This window comes from Mustela erminea, chromosome 10 (assembly GCF_009829155.1).
Source record: "Mustela erminea isolate mMusErm1 chromosome 10, mMusErm1.Pri, whole genome shotgun sequence".
NCBI lineage: Eukaryota > Metazoa > Chordata > Mammalia > Carnivora > Mustelidae > Mustela > Mustela erminea.
The window spans coordinates 93,502,283-93,529,009 of NC_045623.1; the positions used below are offsets into that span (position 1 = coordinate 93,502,283).

At 59.1% G+C, this 26,727-nt stretch overlaps 1 protein-coding gene across 1 annotated transcript in view; it reads right to left on the reverse strand.

The window, feature by feature from the left end:
* Positions 1–676: 676 nt before the first annotated feature.
* EPHA8 (EPH receptor A8) overlaps positions 677–26,727 on the reverse strand; it is a 35,941-nt gene continuing 9,890 nt past the window's right edge. The window contains exons 3-17 of the mRNA XM_032303308.1: positions 24,365–25,028; positions 16,618–16,773; positions 14,111–14,446; positions 9,941–10,065; positions 9,701–9,863; positions 8,460–8,553; positions 7,213–7,280; positions 6,197–6,361; positions 5,823–6,008; positions 5,462–5,523; positions 4,700–4,909; positions 3,838–3,987; positions 3,541–3,731; positions 2,860–3,033; positions 677–2,695 (exon numbers count right to left, since the gene is read on the reverse strand). Coding sequence (XP_032159199.1) covers positions 2,581–2,695; positions 2,860–3,033; positions 3,541–3,731; positions 3,838–3,987; positions 4,700–4,909; positions 5,462–5,523; positions 5,823–6,008; positions 6,197–6,361; positions 7,213–7,280; positions 8,460–8,553; positions 9,701–9,863; positions 9,941–10,065; positions 14,111–14,446; positions 16,618–16,773; positions 24,365–25,028 — 2,859 coding nt within the window. The 3' untranslated portion in view covers positions 677–2,580. The remainder of the gene's footprint in view (positions 2,696–2,859; positions 3,034–3,540; positions 3,732–3,837; positions 3,988–4,699; positions 4,910–5,461; positions 5,524–5,822; positions 6,009–6,196; positions 6,362–7,212; positions 7,281–8,459; positions 8,554–9,700; positions 9,864–9,940; positions 10,066–14,110; positions 14,447–16,617; positions 16,774–24,364; positions 25,029–26,727) is intronic.

Here is a 26,727-nt window from a genome sequence, read left to right on the forward strand (position 1 = left end):
CATTTGCTTTCTCATCAACAGGATCCCCAGGGGCATCTTCCCCAAATGGACATAGTCAGGCTCTGCTCTGCCTCCAACACCACTGCCCTGGCTCCTGCTGCTCTCCCCTCTCCCTTGAAACAGAGATGGGTCCTCAGCCCCTGATGCCACAATTGCAGGGGCTTGTATCCCCCTCCCTGCCCACAGCACCCAGGTCTCTCAATGGATCTATTGGTCCCAAGGAAGTTGTTCCAATAACTGCTCCTTCCTCATGTGTTCCTCCTCTAGAGGATGTCTTTCTTCCACAAGAGCACTTGAGGCAAAGGCAGTGCCCACTTGCAAGCAATCGCCCTCCGATGTTAAGCACCAACTGCATGTCTTGAAAGACAAAATGTGGGACCTGCGGGCGTGCTTCCTAGCACAGCATGGGTTTTGAAGTTGGAAAAACCAGGGTTCTGGCTCAGCACCCCGCAAACATGACTTTAGGGAAGTTGACCTCTGTGAGACTCAGCATCTCCATATATAAAATGGGTGCATGAATCCTACATCCCGAGATAGATAAGAAAACCAGAGCAGAAAAAAATGTATGGGATACATACAGTAGGTGCATAGCAGAAGGCTGTTCTTTCTTACCAGGTGATGTTGAGGTTGAAAAGATGGGGAAAAAAATGGGGGACACAGGCAAAGATGAGGCAGAATTTATTCTCATTGTGGGCAAGTTCAAGACTCAGGATGAAGACCACAGAGAAGCAGATCCCTGGGGCCCCAAGGGCACCTCACGCCCGGGGCAGGGGCCACACTTTGGCAAGTGCTGGGCCCACCGTGTCCACCCTGACTGTGAGGATCAGAGCCCAGAACTGGGTGAGAGTGGGGTGGGGGTGGGAGGAATACAGGGTCCTCCCCGGATCGTGTCCTGACCATGTTTCCGACTTCCATAGGAAGGAAGAACAGCTCGGCTATATAGTAATATAATATATAGAGGTGTAGAGAGCTGGCCGCGGCACCTAGGCGGGGCTGAGACTCCCCAAATTATTGCAGGAGGAGGGGGGGCTCAGTGCTGGCGTCTCTGCGGGACAGCTGTGCTGGCTCAGGGGAGGGGTGGGCTGGGTTGGGGGGGAGCTGGGCTTGCCCCTCCCTCTGGGGCCGGCAGGGGGCGCAAGGCATCCTGCCCAATGGTTCCTTGGGGCCCTGCCTGCCAAGCTTTCCCTGGGATGGTTCTTTCTCACCCTGGGTGCTTTTTATGTGCTTTGAAGACCATTTTTGCATTGTCAGGAGTGAGGAAAAAATATTCTGGCATGGTAGAAAAAAGATATTTACATACCCTGGTGGGCCGTAAAGGGGAGGGTCAGTCTCGGGGTGGGGGAGCTTCCAAAGCCCCCTCTCACCCACAGCTGTCAGTGTGGGATGGTGTGGGGAGAAAGAGCCCTGGGCTGGGAGGCAGGCAGCCTCAGCTCTGATACTTGGTTGCTGTGTGACCTTGGACAGGGCACATGCCCTCTCTGGGCCTTGGTCTCCCCAGGTGGTACAGGAGGTGGACGTGGGGCTGAAAAGCTGTGATCTTATGGTCCCTGATCTTAGGATTGAGGAGGGAGGGGTGCAGGCCAGGGCTGGGCAGTGAGAGGTTGGCAGAGGGTTTCCAAGGGAGGAGCCCTGGGCCACGGAGGGGCATGGGAACCAGAGGGAAGTTCAAGGGCCTGGCCCCTGACCAGGCAGCCAAGTCCAGCTGAGGGCATCTTGTGTACTCTACAGCGATGTCTACACAGTAGGCGGCCAGAGGGGCTGGCCGGGAACCCTGTTTTCCTGTGGAAGCAGCGGTGGGAGCCTGGTGGAGGCCGCAGGTGGCCCCTCACCTGCTGGAGGGAGGGCGCAGACCTGAGATAGAGCCGGGGGAGGGCTCACCCTGGCGGAGACAAGGGCGGGCCTGGTGCTGGTGTGGTTCCGAAGTGGCCCCTGATTCCAGCCTCCAGGTGTCAGGGGAGGTGGGTATGTGCCTCTCCCTAGTCCCTGCGGGCGCTGGGGCCCCGGGCCCATCCGCAGTGGGCAGCGTCACACCAAGTTCTGTGGGCACAGGCCTGTGACACACGTCCTCATTCACGACATGCCAGCCATGGTCACACACATAGGCCCCCCGCCCTAATGGAAAAGCATGCACACCCATAAGCATACGTCCGTGCTCGGACCTGATGGCTGGACACACACACGTGATCACAAATGTTCACCAAGGCTCCCACAACCTCATGAAAACACATCCCTACAGCATAGCAGCACACACGCACACGCACGCACGCACACGCGGAGGCAGGTGAGTGATGTCTCTGTCGGGCTCCGTGTCACTAAGGCCCCAGCCTCAGAGGAGGAGCAGCCCCTCTGCCCCGGGGACAGATGTCCCAGCCATCTGGGCGCCGAACGCCCCTCCCCAGGCAGCCTGAGCCCCAGTATGCCCAGGTCCTGCGGGGCAGCTCTTGGCCTCCCTGGCACCTGAGAGGAGGGACAGAGGCTTGGGGGCATGCCTGACCCCCCCCAGCCAACCCTGCAAGTCCTCTGATGGCCAACACGACCCGGGTCTGCTTTCGTTGCTGCCCAGGCCCCACTGGCCTTGGGTCAGAGGTGCCGGCGGGGCCCCTGGGTGCTCGTCAGCTGGGCCCTCATGGTCTGGATGCTGCCCAGGATCTTCTTCTGGTGGCCCATGAGGGTGATGCCCAGGGCACGCACGTCCCTGTGAAGGAAGGGTTGGGCTGCTCTGGTCGGCCTGGGAGGCTGGGAACCACAGAGCCAGGGGGCAGACCCATCCCCTAGAGCTTCCCCCAACCCTGCCCCACCGCCTCGGTGGCCCTGCCTCCGGTCCCCACCCACACGGTCACCGCCCGACCCTTCACTCACTGAGCATCCATACGTAGCACCATTCCCAGCGAGGAGTAGCCGGCGGCGGCAAAGTGGTCCCGGTAGCGGCCCATGCGGATGGAGTCCAGCCAGTCCCCCACAGTGAGGCCACCGCCACCACCCCCGCCACCGCGGAGGTCAAAGCAGCTCTGGGCAAAGGCAGGGGGCGGGCACCTGAGGCACAGGGGCCTTTGGTAAGTGGCCTGCCAGGGTCTCTGCCTTCCTTGGGGACCCTGGCACCAGCCACCCTCAGCCTCCATGCAGGCTCACTAGTGAGCAAAGGGTCTGACAAGGTAGCCCCCAGGCCTGAAAGGAGAGGGCAGAGGAAAGCTCAGGCAGGACCGGGGTCCGGGGTCCAGGCAGAACAGCTGTCAGGGGCCCAGGTAAGGGAGGGATGAGGGGCCCAGGAAGCTCAGGGCTCAGGGGCCCAGACAGGACACGGGTGGGGAGCCCAGGTAGGACAGCAGTCAGGGGCCCAGGTAAGTCAGAGGTTGGGGGTCCAGACTTGACAGGGGTCAGGGGCCCAGGAAGCTCAGGGGTCAGGGGCCTAGGCAGGTGAGGGGTTCAGGAGTCAGCTCGGTGTGGTCTGGACGTCAGGGCTGACCCTAAGTCTGGGCCTTATCTGGGGGAATACCAGGAGGGCAGCTGGGTTTGGGCAGAGCTGGGGTGGGCGCCAGGCACCTGTTGACAGTGGCAGTAGCCCTGAGACTCTCAGGGCTCCGGATGAGGGCATCGAGGACACTGACAATCTGGGAGAAGCGAGGCCGCTGGGCCCTGTCCTTGTGCCAGCAGTCTAGCATGAGCTGGTGCAGGGCGCGGGGGCAGCCCATGGGCGCGGGCAGGCGGTACCCCTCCTCCACGGAGCTGATGACCTGGGGTGGGGGGAGGGGACAAGCACAGTGCTGGGCTGGAGGCCGCCCCCCTCCCTTCCGCCCAACACGCCCCGCGGCCTCTGCCCAGCCAGGGTCCTGGACTCACATCACGGTTGGTCATGTTCCAGTAGGGCCTCTCCCCGTAGGCCAGCACCTCCCACATGACCACACCGAAGCTCCACACGTCGCTGGCGGAGGAGAAGGTCCGGAAAGCGATGGCCTCCGGGGCTGTCCAGCGGATCGGGATCTTGCCTCCCTGCAAGACATGCGCAAGTGCCGAGGCCTTCTCCCCGGCCCGAGGCAGGGAGCCGAGCACCGGGTCAGGGCCAGGAACGCGGCAGTGCAGGCGTGAGGCCCAGCCTCCCCCTGCCTGGAGCCCCCATTCCGCTCAGGGGACCTGCACTCCCAGCTGATTTGCAGACTGAGCGGAGGACCCTTGTGGTGTGGCTGGAACACAGCAGGGGCTCAGCAAACACGCGTCAACAGGCTGACGAGGGACGCAGCCTGCGGGACTCATTATCTTGCTGCCCTGCCTTCCTTTCTTTCTTGTTTCTTTCTGTTTTTGTCACAAAATCCTTTCTCTAAGTGAAACCTTATCCGGATGCTCAGTAGGGGAGACCCCAAGGGAAGGTTCTCACTGAGGCAGGGTTGAGGGGCCGGAGCCCCAGCCCACTCAGCCTCATGCCTTGAAGGTGGACGCCAAGGCTTCTTCTCGCGATTCAGAGAGACACAGACCCTCCCAAAACCTCCCAGAGAGTGAGTGACCACGGGCCGAACCCTGGTGTCTCTCCAGGCCACCCGGTATATAGGAAAGGTGGGAACGGGAGCTCCCATTTCCCAGAGGGGGAAACTGAGGTGCGGAGAAGAAGTAGGACTTGCCCCGGCTGAAGGCAGCCCTGACATTTCCAACTTCACTGTGTGTGTGGGAGCCCTCCCTGGTCTCACCGGAAAGCCGGGGGCCCACGCACCGTGGTGGTGTAGGCCGCGCCAGGGTCATCCTCCAGCACCCGGGAGAGCCCGAAGTCGGACACCTTGCACACCAGGTTGCTGTCAACCAGGACGTTGCGGGCAGCCAGGTCTCGGTGGACGTAGCCCAGGTCCGAGAGGTAGCACATGCCGGCGCCCACGCCTCTGAGCATGCCCACCAGCTGCGCGATGGTGAACTGCCCGTCGTGAGTCTGTAGGGGGACACGGCTGGGCTTCAGCAAAGCTCTGCGCCGCGTGCCAAGTGTCTTCACTGCTTATGAAGCACGTTCCTGTCCCAGCTCCTTCTCATGGTCTCATTTACGCTCTTAGCGACCCTGAGAGGGAGGTGGGGCTGTGATGATGTCTCACCCATCCTGAGAAGGAGAAACGGAGGCCCAGAGAGGGGAAGCCCGTCGCGCCCGGGAGGCTCAGCAGATAAACAGCTCGGGGGAGGGGGCTGGAGGCTAGCTATTTCCGCACCATGCCTCCCGGCAGGCGGGACCCTGGGTCTCCACGGAGGCACCCCTCCCAGCCTGCGTGCAGGGCAGAGGACCCTGTGTGGGGAGGGCCCTTCCCATTAAGGGGGGCTGCAAGGCAATTTGATCGGCTGACCCTTAAGGCTCCTCCCTGTACCCCACTCCCCTTCCCCAGGTCCACTGGGTCCAAGCTCCCGTGGGTGTCTGGAGGTCTGTCCTTATCTCCCAACACCCAGACTGAACTCCCCTCCCACCACACCCACGGGGAAGGCGGCGCGGGACACGCACCCGCAGGAAGGCGTCCAGAGAGCCGTTCTCCATGTACTCGGTCACGATCATTGCCAGGCGGCCTGGGGAGGTAGAGGCACGGGGTAGCTCTTGATCGAGTCTATCGATCAGAGACCCCAGGAACACGGTCCCTCTGTGACCTGCCAAGAGCTGGGCCGGCACTGAGGGCTCCAGGGAGACTAGGGTTCCCACTGGGGTCCTGGACTCTGGGTCCCCTCCCCACCCAAGTCACCCAGGGACCTGAACTGGGGAGATGGGGGCAGGGCAGGGGCAGAGCACCGTGGTCCAGGGGTGGACCCAGACTTCCGTGCTGGGGCAGGAGGGGCCCTGCAGGGTGAGGCTGCCCCCGCCCGGGACCTACCACGGGTGACGACACCTTCCAGGCGGATGATATTGGGGTGGTCAAACTGACCCATGATGGACGCCTCACTCAGAAAGTCCTGCCGCTGCCTCTCTGTGTAACCGGCTTTGAGGGCCTTGATGGCCACGGGCACATCCCGCTGTCCCGGCACCCGCAGCCGCCCATAGCAGACCTCACCGGATTCCCCTGTGGACCCCGAGTGAGGCAGGGAGAGGAAGCTGTGGGACCCTCCCCTCCACACCTGGACCCCAGTACCCCCCCCACTCTGCCCCAAAAAGTGTGTTCTCCAGGACTCCCCTCTTTCCCTGCCCTGGGTGCCCCTCCCCCGGGCACCCCTCTGTGCTGTCCCCACCTTCACAACCCCCAAGGCTCACCAGAGCCGATAATTTTCTCGATGTGGATCCTGGAGGCTTCAATCTCTCGGGTGAAACTGCGGCCCGCCCGCCCAGGCTCCTCGTAATTGTGGGGTTCTGCATAGAACTGGGGCTCCGGGATCTTCCCTGGGGGGTGGTGCAGGGGCAGGAAGACAGGTGGGGGTGCTGAAGGGCCAGGAAAGAAATGCCATGAGTGGGGCACAGAAGGCTTGCTCTCGCAGCATCCTCTGGGCCTGGGGTAGATCTGGGATGGATGCAGAGGGTAAGGAGTGGCCCCGGGAAGCCCCGGGAAGCTCAGGTTGTGGCGGCAAACAGTAGGTGCCCAGTACATGCTTACCGAATGAAAATGGGGTCTCTATGGAGGAGCTATGGGGTCTCTAGGGGACTTAGGGGTTTCCAGTGGGTTCTGAGCACATATGCTGTTTTGGGGGGGGTCACTTCTAGAAACTTTAAGGTCTATCTAAGTTGCTCTAGGGTAGAAATGTAGCAAAAAAATGTTCATCCCAAATGCCAATTTTGATTGAAAGTAGCTCCCTAGAAAACCGCAGTGAGAAGGACTCTTAGCTGCGCTCAGCTGAGAATCGGTACCAGAACTGATACTATTGTCTACCACCGGCACAGGTGTGAGGTACGGAGGTAGGCTTTCTCCTATGTGCCCCATCTTGTGGGGTCCCTGCAGGGTCCTGGGAAAGCTGTCTGCAGCATGGGTTCTTATCCAAGGGTATATGACACCCCCCCTCCGAAACTACACAAAATTGTGTGTGAGTGCAGATACGTGCATTTCCTGGGGAGGAGAGTTTCCAGCATCCCGGGTAGGGCCCGCCGACCTGATACGGGTGAACAGCGCGCTGCCTCTGAGGTCTGGGGTCTCTGACATCCTACTATCTCTGGGGCTGTCCTCTTTTCTGCGGGCTGCTCTGCTCCTCCCCAGCTGTCCCCTCCCCAGACCAGCATTGTCCCCACCCCACTGGCTGGACCTCCTCTCTGTCCCCATGAGCCTGGGCCCCTGCACTCACCCTGCCCGTTCTGATACTGCATCTTCTCCTCGTCCGAGTCCTGGAAGGCCTTGCTGTAGCCGCAGTGCCTGCGGAAAACAGCCCTAGCCTCAGCCCTGACCCGGTTCGGGGACAGAGCAGAACTCCTCCCTTCTAGCTCCTTCCCTTTCTGGTCAGTTCCTGCCCCTCCAGAGCGGAGTCCCCACCGTCAGGCTCTCAACCCAGCTGGACGGTGACACCTTTGACAGTTACGATTTACAAAATCAAGTGCACCTGGTCTGCACAGCAGTCTACACAGCCTAAGCCCCATTTTACATGAAACCACCCTTGGGGGTGGGGACAGGGGCTTCCGGTATATATAACACTGTGTGACCTTGGCCAGCCACCTCCCTTCCCTGGGTGCGTGTCTCCACGTGTAAGACGATGCTTCCAGGCCTCGCTGTCTGGGCTCCTAAGCCCACACAAGGCACGTGTCCTATCTCCAACCCCCTCTGGGATGCCGTGGGAGACCATGGCAACTTCGGTTTTGACAGATCTTGGTTCCTGTCCCAGTTCTGACATCTACTTGGCAGAAGAGGCCTAACCTCTCTGATCCCCAACTAGTTCACCTGCAACGCGACGCCAGGATGTCTCCATCACAGCATTAAGTGAGGCGGAGACGGTCCCCTGGAGGGAGGCCCGGTGGGCCTGGCAGGTGGGTGGGCGTGGTACGGAGACACGGAGGGAGAGTCCGGATGACAACGGGCTCTGGGGCTTGAGCGACCCCATGAACAGTGGTGCCGTGTTCTGGGAGTGGGGGGCTGTGTGCTGTGTGGCTAAAACACATCTGAGCGAGGGCGGGAGTGGGCACATGGTCCTCAGGGGAGAGGCCTGTGCTGGTGACAAAATGTCAGCATGACAGCGGGGTTCCTAGCCATGGGTCCTGATCCAGTCACTCAGGGAAGATGGCCCCGGGTGAAGAGGGAAGAGAGGAGGGTCCGGGACAAGCAGGAGGTCCTCCAGCCTTCTGAGGCTGTTTCTAGAAGAGGGGCTGGCAGAGATGGAGGAGGGCAGGCCAGGCAGGTGGACAGGAAACGGCGGGGGTGGGGGTAGGAGGGACGTGGGGGCGAGACAGAAGCGTTCCCCAAGGGGGGAAAGAAGAGCACGTATGCAGGAAGCAAAGCCAGCCCCCAGCAGCTTGGTGGAGCCTGGACCAGGCTGGTGGGGGAAAGGTTTGGGTGGTGGTGCGGTGGCAGGAGGTTGGGGGTGGCACGGCCAGGACCACCCACCTCTTTTTGCAGATGAGCAAGAGCAGAAGCACGACCAGGCCCGTGATGAGGGTCAGGCAGATCCACACAATGGTCCGGGTGTCGTAGCGGGGCCCTGGGGGGTGGGGAACAGCAGGGTGAGGGAGTCTGCAGGCTCCCCGGGGCGGACACACGGGGTGAGCAGCACCCTGGCTGTGAGTCAGCCCTGGGTTGGGGTCACAGCGGCCGCTTCCTCTGCCCGGACCCTCCCCTCTACTACGCTGTCCCTTCCAAACCCTGCTAACCCAGGCTTCCCAGCTTCCCGGCTTCCCACTCCGGTGCCAGCACTTTTTGACACGGTGTGAGCCCCGGAGAAGCACTAGACTTCTCTGAGCCCCTGTCTTCCCCCTGTAACCTGCCTGTCCCGCCTGTTGTTCAAACAGTAGCAAAACCAAATGTGCTGAGACGTGCGGGTTCCCGTCCCAGTTACAGAAGAACCCACTATTCTCTTCAGCTTTCAGACCAGAACCCTGAGGCTCAGAGACGCAGGGAACTTCCTCCAGGCCACACAGTAAACGGGAGGGAGCGGAGTCTCAGTGCTGTGTCAGACCTCAGAGCACCTGAGACACTCCATGGGCTGGGGCTCGAACCTTTCTCTGCCAACACCGCCCCCGAGAGGGCACCCCAGCATAGAGCACAGAGAGGACCCCAAGCAGCTGGAGAGGGGGGCAGGGCATCCGCAAGCTTGAATGTGCCTCAGGATCACCCTGACGGTCTGAATTGCTGGGGCGCCTGGGGGCTCAGTCGGTTGAGCATCCGACTCTTGATTTTGGCTCAGGTCATGATCCCAGGGTCACGAGATCAAGCCCTGTGCCAGGCTTTGTGATTCGCAAGAAGTCTGCTTGAGATTCTCTCCCTCTCCCTTTGCCCCTCCCCCTGCGCACATTCTCGCTCTCTCTCTCTCTAAAATAAGTAAGTAGGTAAATAAATAAAATCTTAAAAAAAAAAAATAAATAACACAAACCTGAATTGTTGGACAACTACCTAGAGGGTCTCTGGGGCGAGTATAAGGGGTCTTGTCCGCGATGCGCACCATGACACCGGCTAGACACCCTGGTGACTCGGTGACAGCCAGTGTTTGGTGGGATGTCACCGGCTCCGTCACCTTGGGCAAGTCGCTTCCATTCTCGGAGCCTCAGTGTTTGGCGTTCCCTTCCTCTGGCCACCGGGGCCCCAGCACCCAGCCTGGCCCAGCTCTCGGCCTCCCCGCTCCCCACACTCACGGGGTTTCCCGGTCTCCACCTCCATGGCCTGGCTGAAGCGGCCGCAGCCTGCGGACGTGCGGGCTCGGACCTGGAACATGTAGCGGGTGCCCGGCTTGAGGCCCGAGACGGTGGCCCTGGTGGTGACAGCCTTGAGCGTAGAGTAGCTCTGCATCTCCTTGTCCTGGGCACAAGAGGGGTGGTGAGCCCAGGCTCCTCCCGCCGGCTTCCGCTGCCCCTCTCTCCCTTCCCGGCTGGTACCTTCTCGTAGTACTTGATCTCGTACTCCAGGATGATGCCGTTGGGCTGCTCTGGCTCCTGCCACAGCAGGGACACGCTCGTCTGCCCGGCCCGCTCCTGGCGGATCACCACCACCTGGGACGGGGCTAGGGGACGGAAGCCAGCCTCGGTCAGATGGCTGGATAGGGGATGATGGAGACTGGCCTCTGTCCCGGGGAGGCTGGCTTGGGGCGTGCTCACCTTGCCAACTATCCTGCCCCCCAGCACCCATCCCAGGAGAGCCGGCGGCCTCCAACACTCCCAGCAAATCACCCGCTGCCACTCTGGCCGGCCCCCGGGGTCAGCACAGCCTGGCTCTGGGCCTGGATGCTGGGGCTGGCTTGACCCAGACGTGGCCCAGCTTTCACTGCCTCCTCCTCATCTCTGGCCAGGCCCATCCTCTGGAAGCCTGCTGGACACCACGAACCCCATCCAGCAGACCCTTGATGCCCTGGGGCCCCACCACCGGATGTCTCTATCTCCAAGGGTCTGGGGTAGGACGGGCTCTCAGGAGTGCCTGAGGAGGAGGAAGGAGAGGGGAAAAGCAGACGGACCCCGTGTCCTCACTGCCTGGGTTTGGAGGGTAGGACCGCAGCAGCTCTGATACTCGGGGAAAGGTAATGAGCTGGGTGCCCCTGAGCCCCAAGATTCCCATGTCACACCAGGTCACCTCTTCAACAGGTCACGCAGTGACTGAGTCACCATTCCCTCCCTCCCTGTCTCCTGCTTTCAGGGCACCTACCCCCAAGGTGAGTCTGCTGGAAGGTGCCAGAGTCCGCCAGCCGCAGCCAGGCTGACTCTCTGGCCCACAGCTCCCCCGTCCCACTATCTGGGTATCCTGTCCCCCACTCCCCCCGCACATCCGGAGCTCCTCGAAAGCAGGGGCTACACAGGATAGGTACCCAACAAACATTGCTAGGCGACTTTGACATGAAAAATAAACTCCCAGAGTTAAGTGAGGGGGCGTGGCACAGGGCCCCCCATCAGCCCCAGAATCGGGCCTGGGTCACAACCTGTCCTCTTCTTGGTGGCTGGGGCCATTATTCCCTGGGGTGGCAGTTTCCCCATCCAGAAAGGGAAGCTAGCATTACCACCTGCCAGGACGAGGTGAGGGTGGGGTAAGACCGTTGTTTGGGAGGAACACACACCAGTGCCAGCAATACGTAGGTGCCCCTTAAAAACAAAGGACTTCCAAGGCAACAGGTGCCGTATGAGGGGAGCAGACACAGAGGGGGACCAGGAGCACAGAGGAGGAAGGGAAACAGGGTGGGGGCACCAGAGAGGCTCCAAGGAGGAGATTGCTGTAGAGAAGAGGGACAGAGAAGAGGAGAGGGGAGGGGGAGGGGAGGGAGAGAGGAGGCCCATTGGAAGCCAGACCTCCCCAATTTGCTCAGGGCTGTTACCTGCCCCAGGGCCACCCCCCACCACCCCAGGATTTTCTGAATGCCTTCCACATGCCTTGTGGTCTACTAGGACCTGGAGATCTACAGTGACCGAGGCAGCTTTCAAGGAGCTTATAATCCATACAGAAAAAGTAAATAAGAAAACAAATCGATGTATAATCACAGGCTGGTTAAGTACCCCGAGGGACAGGAAGAAGGCTGGGCGTGTGATGGAGCCAACCTTGTATGCACAGGGGGCGGGAGTGGGGAGTGGAACCAGGCCATGTTAGCTGGGGCAGGGAGGTGGTCAGGGTGGGTCTCCCCAAGGCAGGGATGACAGCGGAACCAAGGACTGAAGGAATCAGCCACCCAGCATCACAGGGACGAGCCTGTCGTTCCGAAGGACTTCCCAACGGTGAGGCCAGGGCACCCACTCGAGAGACTCTGATCCGACCAGCGCTCTCCGGAGGAGAAGTAAGGCCGAGGCAGGAAGCGCTTGGTGTGCTCCAAGAGCTGGACAGATGCATGGGAGGCCAGGGCGGTTGCAAGGGAGGGAGCCAGGTGAGAGTAAGTGGGTGAGGCTGGAGGGGTGGGTGGGGTGGGTGGCTGGGGGTGCCCCCCCCATCCTGGCCCTGGGAGCGTCTCAGTGGGATCTGAGCTCAGGCTGAAGCTGGTAAAGGACTCAGGTGTGACCAGAACTCACTTACGCTTTTAAAATTCAGTCAGGATGTGGAGTGAGAAGGTATCCTGGGGCGAGGGGGAGCGGGCTCCAGGGTCATCCAGACAACGCAGGGTGGGGGTGGGAATATGCTAATGGATTGAACTGGGTCCCCCTCCCCAAATTCATATATCAAAGCCCTAATTTGATAGTGTTTGTAGGCGGGGCCTGGGGACGGGGTTAGGTGTCGGTGGGGTCGTGCAGGTGAGGCCCTCAGGATGGGATTAGACTTCTCTCTTTCTCTGCCTTGCGAGAACACAGCGAGCAGGCAGCTATCCACGAGCCAGGAAGCAGGTTCTCACTAGAAACCAAACAGCCCAGCACCTTGATCTTGGACCTCCAGCCTCAAGGACGGTCATCAGTGCATTTCTGTGGTTTAAGCCCCCGACCTATGGTATTTTATCACGGTAGCCTGAGCTCAGGGAAATAGATCGGAAGGGGTCTGAGGCGGAGACGGTCCCCTGGAGGGAGGCCCGGTGGGCCTGGCAGGTGGATGGACGTGGTACGGAGACACGGAGGGAGAGTCCGGATGACAACGGGCTCTGGGGCTTGAGCGACCCCATGAACAGTGGTGCCGTGTTCTGGGAGTGGGGGGCTGTGTGCTGTGTGGCTAAAACACATCTGAGCGGGGGCGGGAGTGGGCACATGGTCCTCAGGGGAGAGGCCTGTGCTGGTGACAAAATGTCAGCGGGGTTCCTAGCCATGGGCCCTGATCCGGTCACTCAGGGAAGGTGGACCCAGGTGAACAGGGAAGAGAGGAGGGTCCGGGACAAGCATGGGGTCCTCCAGCCTTCCGAGGCTGTTTCTAGAAGAGGGGCTGGCAGAGATGGAGGAGGGCAGGACAGACAGGTGGACAAGAAATGGGGGGCGTAGGAAGGGTTTGGGGGCGAGACAGAAGCGTTCCACGAGGGAAGAAAGAAGAGGGAGAGAAACCCCCACTGTGTGTGGCCAGGTGGGGAACCTGAACTTCAGTGGACAGCTGGGGAGACAGACCTGGCCAGGGCTGCCTGAAGAGGACGCAGATAGAGTCACACAGACTGCTCTTTCGGGAAGGTTCCCTGGGAAGAGAACTGGTCGGTGGCGGAAGGGAGCGTGCCTTCAAGGGAGGCTTTTTCATGATAGAGCATACGGCTGGCGTCAGGAGCTGTTGGGCTCTGGAGACCCATGGGCAAGGGCAGGGCCACAAGCACCAGACCCATAGGCCTATTCCCCACCATGTCACCAGCCCTGAGGACAGAGACGGGCATTCTGGGGGTGCCTCGCATGTGCTGGTCTGATGAGAGTCTCTGGAGTGGATGTCTATCTCTGGCATCAGAGAGGGGGTGCCCTGGGCTCACAGTTGGGAGGCCCGTTTCCCTTGGGGGCAAAACAGACCTGGGTTCGAATCCCGACTCTGCCACTTCCTACGCGGTGACTCAGACCCTTGCTGTCCTCCCTGGTGACATGGTGAGAAGGCTCAGGGCCAGGGACGGGGTGGGAGCCACAGCAATCCTAGGCGTGTGCTGGGGTGGCTGCGGATGGCGAGGCTGCCGTGGTGGGCTCTTGGGTCGGGCCGTCACTGGACAGGCAGGACCCACCCGAATTTGGGAAGAGAGAGGCTCCAGGGGCAGAACCCAGCCCAACAGCTGGCTAGGACCCGAGATAAATGGCTGTTGTCCAAACCAGTGCAACTAAGTCCATCCCTGGAGCAGCAGTGGCAGGTGTTCTGGAAAATGATAATCAGAGTGATTTTACCTTTTAATGACATTTATGGGGCATGGACCTTGGGCCAGGTGTGGGGCTAAGCATTTTTATCTCTCTCACTTAAGCCTCATCATAGTCCCCGAGGCAGACACCATTACTCCCGTTGTGCCAAGGAAGAAACAGAGGCAGAAAGAAGGTTCTGGAACCTATGAAATGCCGTGCCCACCTGCCTCTGCTTTGTTGGCTTCCTCCCACCTACAGGACAGGTTCTACTCTCCTAACGGCCCAGAGAGCCCGGAGCTCTGAGTCCTGGGGAGGAAGGCAGGGCCAGGGGCCGGGGAAGCTGCCAGCCCGAACCACTCCGCCTACCTGCCTGGTTCGTGGTGATGTTGACGACAGCTGCCCGGCGGGGCTCAGGGCTCAGGTCAGACACGCCGTTGACGGCCTCAATCCAGAAGGAGTAGTTCATATGGGCCAGCAGATTGGCCACCATCAGACTGGCCCGCACCAGGCTTGTCTGCTGAGGCACGAAGCGGGGGCCACTCCCACAGGTCTCGCAGTGGCCCAATGCCCAAGGGCAGCGGCGGCACACGGCGTTGTAGGTGATGTCATTGCGGCCGCCCAGATCCAGGGGAGGGGCCCATTCCAGGGTCACGGAGGTCCCGTTCACGCTGGAGATCAGATTCACGGGCGCCGAGGGTGGCCCTGGGGAGAGGAGAGTGACTGGTGGCAGCGGAGGGCATTTACCTGGCCTGGCCCAGCTGCCCTCCATCAGACCAGAGAAGGGCTGGGACTCCCCTATGATATTCGGGGGTCCCCGAGGAAAAGGACATGGCCTCGTCCAGCCTCTGGGAGCCCCCTAAGAGCAGACACAGCATCAGACTGGACCATAGTGTCAGGTCTGTGTCCAGAAAGCTAAGCCCCATCCCTTACCATCCCACTGCTGGACCACAGAGATCCCAGGTTTGTGCTTCCTGAAGTTTCCATCAGGAGCAGGGTGAGAGACGGACAATCCTCAGGGGTGCCCACAGCAGCCACCCTGGGTGTAAAAGGCCCCTGCTGTCTGCGTCCCACACTCTGTTCCTTAACCTCTGTGCTTGGTTTACTGCGCAGATCCCGGAGCCCTGCTGCGGGGTGCGGGGGAGGCGCCGAGAAGCCCAGTGGGGTCTCTGTGGCAGTGTAACCCCCCACTCCCACCCCCCACCCCCAAGGGAGCCCAATCTGGGCAGTGCAGAGATTCTGGAAAGCTGGGGATGGGGGGTGGGGGCTGGGGTAGGTTCCCAGGGTGGGTGGGGATTTGAGTCTGGAGGGCATGGGGGGGGGGGATGTGGGGGCCCCTGGGGCTTAGAATTCCAGTTCTCAGCACCCCAGGCAGGGACTCTTAGATCTTAAGAAAACAGAAGAATCTCGGAATCATAGGGAATCATAGAATCTGAAGGGCACGGAATACTAAAAGCCTCGTCTTTTACAGTCTTAAGATTTCTAGAACCTGAGGGCCCTGAATTATGGATCTGGAGGGAAACTGGAGTCTGGCTCACTGAATACAAGTGTCCCTGATCTAGAGCTGGGCTCCCCTTGCCTGCAAAAGCTATGGTAGTTACCATGTCACTCAGCCATCCTTTTTGCCTGGGCCGGTCCCACATGGGGTAAACACACAGGTCTGGGCAGAAGGAGGGAAGGAGGGAGACAATGTGTGTGTGTGTGTGTGTGTGTGTGTGTGTGTGTGTGCACACACTCAGCTGCCACATACAGGGACTGAGGGGGCTTGGCGTGAAGGATGTGGGGGGAGAGGGAGATTGGGGACTGAGGCTGGGTTGGACTGGGGGGCACAACCAGACAGAACCTTAGGAAGCCCCTGCCACCCCACCACAAGAGACCAGGGCTGGGAAACGGGACGGGCTAAGCTGGCTGCTGCCTCTCCCAGCAGGGATGGGGGTGTGAGAGGTCCCTTCAGGCCAGGAGAGGAAGTAAGGAAGGAGAACCATCAGAACGCTGGGACAGTCGCGCAGCCCTGCAGGCACGGTGCCAGAGTCCCTTGGCATCCCCTCGGGTACACAGGGCATGAGCACACACAACCACACTTCTCCAGGCACACGCACGTCCCCTGCAAAGCGAGATGTGCACACGCTGAACCCCCAAGGCACATTCATGCAATCTCTGCGGGGACTTGGGGGTCCCCTTTAGGGACCCGGATGTGCACACACAGCCGTAGCAATCCTTTACACACACGGGCATGAAACCCCGACGCTCACGCTCGAGCGTACACACACTACGCAGGCGTCTTCCATAGGAGCAGCTGCCGACACAGACGCACACGGTGTCACCATCGCGGCAGGTGTTCCAGAGCCACATGCAGAATCAGACCCGCACATGGCAGCATCTGCGCAGGCAGCCACACGCACTCCTGGCACACACTCGTGCACTCACTGCACACACACGGAGGCAGCTCTGACCATCAGGGATGACAGGGATCGGAGGCTCCTCTGAGACTCCTCTGCTCCCTGGGAACCTGCTGGCTTGCCCACCCCAGCTCCCAGGACGTCAGCCTCACTGCTGGGTCAGGAACTAACCAAAGCCACCTCTCATCGGTCCTCTGAAGCAGAGAGGAAAGATGGAGGGAAGGAAGGAAAGATTCCCCTGAGGGGAGGTGGCAGGTGACGTATGACAGGAAGTGGGGACCCCGAGAGAGGTCAAGGTAGGGACCCCCAGCATGGAGGCAGAGTTAGAGTCACCCCCCAGCCCTAGACTGGCCCCTGATCCAAGAAAGCCACCTGTCCCTGTGTCACCTCCAGAGTCCTGGCTCCCTGGAGTCTGGGAGCAGGAGGTCCTGGCCTGCTCTTGGTCTCCAGGATTCCGGGATGCAGGGCGGTACTCACGGGTGCAGGCTGCAGACGGCGGGTCTAGGGATGCGCGGTAGTAGCTGAGGTCACAGTGGCAGGCCTGGGCAGCGGGGGCTGCAGAGTGGCTGTGGAGGGGGCAGCGGGCGCAGAGCTGGTCCCCGGGGGCCGACTTGTAGAAGCCCAGCTCACAGGCTGCGGAGGATAAGGCGGCTTCAGAGGAGCCCACCAGGCCGCCCTGACCCAGGGCTTCCGGCCGGATCTCCCAGGGGACACCGGTGCAGGCCTTCAGCATGCCCCAGTCCTACCCTCACTGGCAGATGGAAAGACTGAAGCACAGAGAGAGCTTGTGACTTACACGGGGTTGCACAGCTAGGCGGGGGCAGAGCTGAGGCCAGGACCCTGACACCAGAGTCCCAGCCTGAAGTCGGCCCAGGAAAGAGCCTCCTCACACCGGAGAAACATCTCCTCCTGTGGCCCTTCCTGGCCAGGCCTGTCTCCAGCCCGAATCTGTCCCTCACAGGAACCCGGTCCCTGAGTGAGACGCTGCCTCGGAGCGTCAGAAGGCTAGGCATCCAAGGGCTGTGACTTGGGGAGGAAAAAATGCTGGAAAAGAATGGGGTAGGCGGCAGTGTGACCGTGATAGGAGACACAAGTGGTAAGACCCCACTCAGCACAGATTCCAGACGCCACCACAGCCACCTGGTGTGGAAGGGCCAGGCGTAGGGCCCGGGGCTCCGTTTCCCAAGCTCCCAAGCAACGACTCGCCGGCTCCCACCCCTCCCAGAGCCTGCGTCCCTGTCACCGTGCCCCGCCCCTGGCCTCCACCACACCTGTATCATCTCTGACGTGGAAGCCCCAGCCTCCAGCCTGGCCTCCCCCGCCCCGGCCGTCAGCCCGACTGCTGCTCGTTCCAGCAGAGTTCACGAGCGCCTACTCTGTGCCAGGCACGGATCCAGGCACCAGAGACCCAGCCATGGGAGAGACTCTCAAGGAGGGTCGCTGCCCTCACGGAGCCAGTCTCTTCAAGTGGGAGACACGCAGTAAACGAGGCCGAAACCGTTTCCAGGAAGGAAATCCAACGGGGTAGCTACGGCGAAGGGTGACTGGTGGGAGAAGCTAGCTTCCCGGAGAAGGAAATGACATTTGAACCTTGCCTAAAAAAATAAGAACCAATAGAGACATTCTAGGTTGAGGAACTCCCTAAAGCAATGCCGGGCCTGGGACTGCGCAACAGTGCCCGGCGTTCAAAGCCCTGCTGCAGCCTCCTCCCTTCCCACCCGCAGGCTAAACTAAGGAGCTGGCCATTCCCCACATCTGGCAGTTTGCTTCCTGCCTCAGGGCCTTTGCATGGACTGTGCCTTCTTCCTGGGGTGTCTTTTGCACCCTTGGTCAACCTGTCAAACTCTTTCAAGATTCATTTTAACTGTCCCTTCAAATGAAGCCTTTCTCCACACCTACACACACACACACACACACACACACACACACACACACGCAGGGGCACAGAAGCCACCACTCCCCGCCCCACTTCTGCAGCCCCTGCTCAGGACCACCACCTCTCACACACCCTACGGCTGTGTTGTTTAATCTGTAGGTCTGGCTCACCTCCTAAACCAGCAGGTGCTTGTAGCCAGCTCCTTGTGGATAAGGACATCTCAACCTTCCTAGTGTCTGGCTCTGAGCAGAAATTGTCAGTGCCCGTAGAAGGTTTCAAAGTGAGCTAATCCTGCCATTGTCTGCTCTGGGCAGAAAGCGAACCCGGGAGTTCAAGAGCACCGAATGCCACCCAGCCAGGTGGCTCCCGGCTGCACCATGGACCTGACATCCTTTGCCAAGAGACCACCGGGAAGTTTATGGGATTTCTATCCACAAAGTCCCATTCTGAAAAACTCCGTGCTTGACAGAAGCTTCACTTGAAAAGACATCATGGGGGCGCCTGGGTGGCTCAGTGGGTTAAGCCTCTGCCTTTGGCTCAGGTCATGATCTCAGGGTTCTGGGATCGAGCCCCGCATAGGGCTCTCTGCTCTGTGGGGAGCCTGCTTCCTCCTCTCTCTCTGCCTGCCTCTCTGCCTACTTGTGATCTCTGTCTGCCAAATAAACAAATAAAATCTTAAAAAAAAAAAAAAAGAAATGCATTAAAAAAAAAAAAGAAAAGACATCATGTCATAATAAATAAATAAAATGAAGTCGTATCTCTTTATTCTAATAGCTAAAATCAAGCTAATTTGTAAAATTCTCCCAGGTCAAGAGAAAAACTGAAGCTGGGAAGAATGACTCTGTCCTCACATTTGCTTTATGGATTCAGAGGCCGCAGAGCAGGACGGGGCCTACAGGCTGGAGAGTGGGGAAACGTGCCTCCGCTCTGACACTTCTTCCCTCCTGCCTGGACAGACCCCAAGGGTTCTCGGGCCTGCCAGGGGGCTGGGCCTCAGCGTTGTGGGGCTCCTAGCTGACACACTGTGATCTCACCTCCTCCTCCCAGAAGTCCCCCAGTTGACAGAGTCCTGGGGCAAGCCAAAGAGGCCTCCTCGGGGCCCAGGACTCGGGCAGAGGAAGATGGCTTTGCCCTTCGTCAGCAAATATGTGGTTCAACCCGTCATTGAGCTGAGTGACAGTCGTCCTCACTGCTGTGATCAGACCTGTGTCGGTTAGGGGTTCAGGGACCGCTTGCCCAAGCTGCCCTGCATTTGTTCCTTTATCCAAATTTATTGAGCTGCTACTATGGGGCCGAGCTAAGCAAGAGCTGGCCCTGCTTTCCAGGAGCTGTCTGGGCTGTGACAGGCACGGGGAAGGTGTGGGCGACACCCTCGTGTGATTTGTGGCAGGAAGGACGCACGGAAAGACGGCCCACAGTTCCTGAGTCTCTGACTGCCCCAGAGATCATCTTGTTCTCATCCGTTAAGAGCAGAAACTCGTTGGCGCCTGGGTGACTCAGTTGCTTAAGCCACTGCCTCTGGCTCAGCTCATGATCCGGAGTCCTGGGATAGAGTCCCATATCGGGCTTCACCTGCTCTGCGGGAAGCCTGCTTCTGCCTCTCCTCCTGCTTCTCCTTCTCCTTTGCGCGCGCTCTCTCTCTCTAATAAAGAAAGTCTTTAGGAAAAAAAAAAAAAAGAGCACAAACTCGGGAGCAGGCTGCCTGGGTTCCTTTTCTGCTCTAACCCCTTCACCTAGGCTAAGGGATGCTGGGCAGGTGACCAAGCCTCAGTTTCTTCATCTGTAAAATGGGACAGTAATAGGCTGCATCTCCTAGGGCTGTCGTGAGGGTGACGTGAGTAAGTACACGTGAACTCACGCCAGGACCCTGCCTGGCACTTATCCCAGTGCTATGTGGTGGGGACAATGCGCTTGGCAGAGAGGAAAGAGGCGGGGTACCTCGCCCCAGGCTCCCCGCCGGGCCAGAACACAAACCCAGCTGGGGGAACCTCTGGGGCCCAGGCCTGTCCCCCATCAGCCTCTCAACACGCGTCCAGGGCTTAGAGATGGCCCGGCCTTTCTGCCGCTCGTCAGTGGGCGGTTCTCACCCGCTCTGCTAATACCCATATGGCTCTAACGTGTCAAAGCCAGATTAATCCGCGCAATGAAAATAAAATAATCTTTAATAAGAATACTAATCACCAGGCCTCGGGGAGCCCAGAGACCTGGAGGCAGAGCCTGGGATGAATGGCTGAGACAGATGGAGTGGCTCTGGGCTGGGGCCCGGGCCCGGCCACCGACCCAGGGCGCTTCCGGAGCCCGCGTGCCCGGCGAGTCGGCCGAGTGCCAGGTGGGGCCGCTGCCCCCGCCGAGGGCACCTTGCCCAGGCCGCCCGCCCGGCCGGCAGCTGCCTGCGGCCCCGCCACCTCTCCCCGCTCCCCCACCAAGAGCCCGAGATTTGACAAATAAGGTGTCTGCCGGTGGATGACCAGAGGAAATTAATTCTAAATCAGATTTTAAACACAGTCAGGAAGGCAAAAGAGCTCGGCGCTCGTGCTGCCCCTCCGAAGTGAGACTCTCTGATATTTATAGAAAAATGATTAGGGCCTCCGAGGGTGGTTTGCATTCTGTGTCCAGGTGACGGGAAGGACAGCAACCAGGGCTTCAGCGTCAGGGCTGCTGCTCCCTTGGGTGGTGTTCCGAGAGGCCTCTCCCTTGCCTGGACTGAGGGGGGGCACTGCAGCCAGCTGTGGGGACAGGTCACTGGGCCTGGCACTGTGTATTGAGAGGGGCGCTCTGGCTGGGAGATCTGGGGTCCAATTGACTGCCGCTAGCAGTGTGCCCTTGGGCCAGTCACTTTGGCTCTCTGGACCCCCACCTGCCCAGTGGGAAACTAGACCAGCTCCCACCTTGGCTCTGATGCTCTCCTGTGGGTGTCTGAGGCCTGAGGGCCTGAGGGCTTCTCAGGAAGCCCTCAAGGAACCCGTGACCGGCCTGGTCCCTCCTCCTGGGCTCCACTGTCTTCTCTGTGGAATCAGGTGCTTCCTGGCCACCTCTGTGGAGAGCCATGAAGGTGAAAGCAGGGGCAGGGGGCCTGCAGGCTGGGAGGGTGGCCATGGCCACCTGGGCTGGCCCCTGTCGCAGGCCTCAGGCTCTGGATCCCCTTTTGTTAGAAGGAAGGCGGTGGCATCAGCCTGGACAAGGCAGGACCCCAGAGCCCAGCCCTTCCTCCTCAATTGTTTGATCAGAGACAACTGCCCGAGGGAGGCGGCCAGGGGACCCACGGTCCTCAGGGTGTCCCTCTCAGGTTGGTTGGTGGCAGAGGGGAGCTACAGCTTTGAGAGGACAACTCAGGAAGCCCCGAAAGTCACCCCCACTCTGTTCCCGCCTCCTGCTTGGTCTCCAGCCTCCCCACTCTCAGGTTACCTGCCCAAGGAGGGCTGGGGACAGGGGCCCCCCCGGCAGGGCCGCACGCCAGGACATCCCATGTGTGGAGGGGCTCCGTGTCAGAGCCATGCTGCTTCTTCCAAGGAGGTTTCCCAGATAATCCCGGAAACCCACTCACAGGAGTGAGAAAAGTCTCTCCTCGTGTGACTTGCCACTGGCATTTTGTCCCCAAACCTCTCCACCTGCAGTGCATTAGGAATTAATATTTTTTTATAAAACCTGTAATTATCTTGCAACTGGCATAATTACGTTGTATTGTGATTTAAATGTAAAATTCAAAATATGCTGCAATTTCCTAAGTCCGCTTTAGCATTTATTATTTTTTATTAATGAGCCAACAGTGCCAGGCAGTGGGCATGACTCCAGCCTCTCCCAGCCCTGGGAAGGTCCTGCTGCTCCAGACCTAGGAGCTTCTACCCAGAGTCCTGCCCTTGACTTGCTGTGGGGCCTGGGGCAAGACACATCCCTCACTGGGCTCCACTTCCCAACCCTGTCAAACAAGGAGGCCAGTGCAGGACTCGAGACCTTGGACCCAAAAGTCCGGAAGATCAGTCTCCCTCCCAAGGGCAGAGGTGTCCTGTTGCATACTGGACAGACAAGTGGCTTACTTGTGCTTACAGACTAAACCCAGGGTTGGGATCAGCAGCTGACCTTGACCAGGTGTCCACTGACCAGCTGGCCTCTTATTATGGCCTATACTGTACCAGTTAGAGCTGTTGTGCTGTTCCCCCAGGGAGGAGGGAAGCAGGGTTTGTCAGAGGGCTCTGTGGAAAAAGGAAGCCGTTCAGGGCTCTGGAGGGAGCCAGCCTGAGATCAGAGACCTACTCTGCGGTTTATGTCAAAGGACTCAGTTTCTCGCATCTGTAAGATGGGGATACGCTACTCGCTTAGAGGACTTTTGTAAGCATGAGAACATGTGTGAACTCCCTAAATCTCCATGCCTGAGACGCAACAGATGCTCAACAGAATAAGAAACTGCCCCGACGAGGAAGAAGTACTTACTAATGTGACCTGTTCATGGAAAACACTTGAAAATTGTTGCTAAGGGACTTTATTGTCCCCATCAGAAGAAAGGGATACTGGAAGCCAGCTCTGGCAGGGAGAGCAGTCAGGCTGGGCCAGGGGTAGGTTAAATACCTACACGTGGCTTCCAGCAAGACAGAACCGACTCAGGTCCCAGGTCCACCTCTCACCAGCTGTGAGGCCCGTGCCGGGACGCTCCCTCTCGAGCCTCAGTTTCCCCATTGGTAAAATGGATCTGTAACACCTGCTTTGCTCCAGTGAGCAAATGAGCTGATGTGTGAGCCTCCCTCTGTAAGCTGCAAAGGCACGGGGATGCTGGTTATCACGCAGCGGGGCGTCGAGAAGCACAGGGATGACTGTGACAGGAACCAGAAGAGGCTGGAAGCCTGGGAACCTGATAATTGAGGCCACCGTGGGGCAGAACAAGTCCAGAAACAGGTGATTGTCACAGATGATGCTACGGGGGTTAGGGTCCCTAAGAGGTGAAGACTCGTAGCAGTTAAGAAGGACAGCTTAAGGAAACCAGAAAGCCCCAGAGAGGGTCTGGAAGGGGCCTGGTGGCTGGATACAGGATCCCGATCCCAGAGAACTGCCTTGAACACTACCTGAAATTCTTGGCCTGTGCCCTGCTCTCTCTTGTGAGCACCAAGGGGTCCTTCCTGCCTGCTTGGGGCCGAGGAGAAGGGCCCCAAATAGGGTCGAGGCCCCAGCCTCTCTGATCCCTGCATAGGAACAGCCTCTTCCCCCAGGAGCACCCGTGCTCCAACAGCAGGCTTCATTCTGCTCTGAATGGGCGAGCAGCCATGTGTCCAGCACCCCCAGGGGAGGCCAGGGAAGGGCAGAGGGCAAGCCGGCCGAGACCAGTACCAGCTGAGGCACCAGCTGTCTGTCCAACCAACTTGTGCAGTGTCCCCAGTGCCTGGGATGGCCGGCTACACCGCCTCCACACGGGCACAGTGCAAGTGTCACACACACACACACACACACACACACACGCAGCTTGGGGTCCCGGCCCTGCTCCTGGCCTCTGGCGTGGGAACCCGAGCAGCGCACTCATGGGAACAGAAGCCATGCTGTCCCATCCTCCGCCTTCCCTTTCTCTAGGACCTTGGCTGTCCTCTCCCACAGGTCCCTGGGGAAGACTCCCCCCAGACACGGGCCACTTACACAGGACTCCCTGGGGGCCCCTGCCTGCACAGCTTCCCAGTAGCCCCCTGCTGCACCCCTGCACCTGGGGTCTGCCTCCACTTCCCTCCCCTCCACATAAGTTTAGTGGGTTTGAGCATGAACACTGGAACCAGACCTCCGGGCTCCAATCGCAGCTCTGCTGCTTCCGAGCTGTGTACCCCTGGGCAAGTTGCTTTGCCTCTCTGTGCTTCAGTCTAATCTATAAAGTCAGGATAACCGTAGCTTCTATGTCATAGGGTAGCTCTGGAGACTAAACGAGTTAATACATGGAAAGTGCCTAAAACGATGCCTGACACAAGTGAGCTCATAGTATTGTCCCCTCCCACAGGCATATACGCAGCTGGACGCCCAGTCCTGCGGGTATCCTCAGAGGTAGATCTCCACACTGCCCACAGAGAGTAGCATCTGGTTGTAGTGTGTCTCCCTCTCTTCTCCCTTCCCCCTGCTCCATGTGCCCGTACGCGCGCACACACACACACACGCGCGCGCGCACGTGCACACACACACACACTCACACGAGCACATATGCATGCACCACCTGCTGTATTTGCTGACCCAGAAATGCTGGAGGGTCATCCATCTTCCCAGATGCTGTTTGCGCCCCCATCCCGATGCCTGCCACCCACGATTGCCCCCCTCCGACCCTGGCAGCCCCCTCCTGGACCGAGCCTGCACGCCGGCCGCCCGCCCATCCACGCGTGGCGCGCTCACCCACACAGGCATCCCGCCGCTCCTCGTAGCCAGCGCTGCACACGCACTTGCCGATGGGCACCAGCCACTCGCCCTCGGCGCTGCAGTACATCTTGGGCGTGTCCCGCTCCTCGGAGTGCCGCACGCACTGGCCCCGCACCTCCACCAGCGAGGACGAGTCGGCCCCCGTTACCGCCTCCGAGAAGGCGGCCAGGTTGCGCACCATGGTGGGGCACTTCTTGTAGTAGATGCGGAGAGACAGGATGGCGAGGCACGCGCCGATGTCCTGGAAGGCCAGGTAGAAGCCACGTTTGCTGAGGGGGCCCACGCCGCGCACCTCCGTGTTGAGCTTGAGGCGTCGCACGCCCAGGTCAGCCCCTGTGAAGCTCTCATCCGCCGCAATGGTGTCGATTTTGAGGAACTGGCTTTCTTGGGTGCTGGCGCCCAGGTCGCGGTCCGACTCCAGGTAGTAGAGGTTGAAGGTCTCCTTACAGGTGCCCAGCACACCGGGCATGCTGTTGCAGTCGCGCAGGGTGAACTTGATCTCGGCGTAGACGCGCCGAGCGCCGTCGCGGGGCACCCAGCTCGTGCGCAGCCAGTTGTTCTGGTTGGGGCTCATGACGTTGCACACCTGGTACGTGTGGATGGGCTGGAAGGACTCGTCCACCTCGTTGATGGAGTCCCACTGCGGGCACAGAGAGTACAGCACTGAAGTGAGCGTGAGCACCCCTCCCCCCGCCAGTCACTTCTGCCCCGCGCGCACAGGGTCAGGACCTCCCCGGGAAGAAGACCAAATGTTCTCTGCCCTTGGGCTGCCGACCTTCCCTCTACTGGACCATCACCTCGAGATGTGAGCCCTCAGAGTGCCACATCATTCCGAGATAGTGCTATTTGCGGCAGTTTACTGGTGATGAAATAGCTCTGAGCCCCGTGTCTGAAGTCACCCAGCTAGTAAGTGGTAGAACCGGGACTGGAATTGATGCCAAAGGTATAAAACCCAAACTCGTGTCTTCATGGCAGCTTCAAACACTCCCAGGGTGGGAGTCTAGGGCTGGGGGTGTGCTTGGCTAAGTCAGGGGGCCCACAGGCCCAGTTTCTGTATCAGTTGCCAGAGGTATCTTTTTAATGCAGAGACCTGACTATGCCCCAAATCCTTCAGCAAGGGAGTGCCAGGATGTGGGGAAGTTGAATGTGGTGGCTTCTGTGCCACCTGCTGGTGAGGCGTCAGTGATTCAGAAATAAATCAGACACGATTCACAGAGTGTAAGAAAACCCACCCACGGAATGGGAGGGACATACCTGCAAATCATGTGTCTAATATGGGATTAATAGCCAGAATATATAAAGAACTCCTATAACTCAACAACAAAAAACCAAACAGCCCAACTGAAAAGCAGGTAAAAGACTTGAATAGACCTTTCTCTAAAGATATACAGATGGTCAAATAATCCATAGGAAAATGGTCACAGTCACTTGGCATTAGCGAAATACAAATCAAAACCACCATGAGATGGGGCGCCTGGGTGGCTCAGTGGTTTGGGCTGCTGCCTTTGGCTCGGGTCATGATCTCAGGGTCCTGGGATCGAGCCCCGCATCGGGCTCTCTGCTCCGCAGGAAGCCTGCTTCCCTCTCTCTCTCTCTCTCTCTCTCTCGGCCTGCCTCTCTGCCTACTTGTGATCTCTGTCTGTCAAATAAATAAATAAAATCTTTAAAAAAAAAAAAAAAACCACCATGAGAGACGCTTCTCACTCACAAGGATAGCAATTATCTGAACGACAGGACATAACAAATGTTGGAGGATTTGGAGGACCTGGAACGCGTGTGACCTCTGGTGGGAGTGTAAGATGGGCAGCTGCTCTGGGAACCAGTGTGGAGCTTCCTCAGAAAGTTGAAAAGAGACCTAGCCTGTGACCCAGCAATTCTACTTCTGGGTATACACGCAGGACAACGGGAAGCAGGGTCTCCAACAGATAACACACATTCAAGTTCACAGCAGCATTATTCGCGGTAGCCTCAAGGTAGAAGACCAAAATGTGCCCATCATCGGATGACTAGATAAACAAAATGTGGCGTATCCAAACAATGGGACAGTTTTCAACCTTAAAAAGGAAGGACATTCAAAAGGAAGGACATTCAGATGCCTGCCACAACACGGCTGAGCCTTGAGGACAAGACGCTAAGTGAAATAAGCCAGCTGAGAAAGAACGTTGTATGATCCCGCTTAAATGAGGTCCTGAGAGCCACAGAAACAGAGAACGGAATGGTGGTTGCCAGGCACTGCAGGACAGGGGAAGGGTGAGCTGGTGTTTCGCGGACACAGAGCTTCCGTTTGGGAAGATGAAAAGGGTTCTGGAGATGGACGGTGGTAACGGTCATACGACATG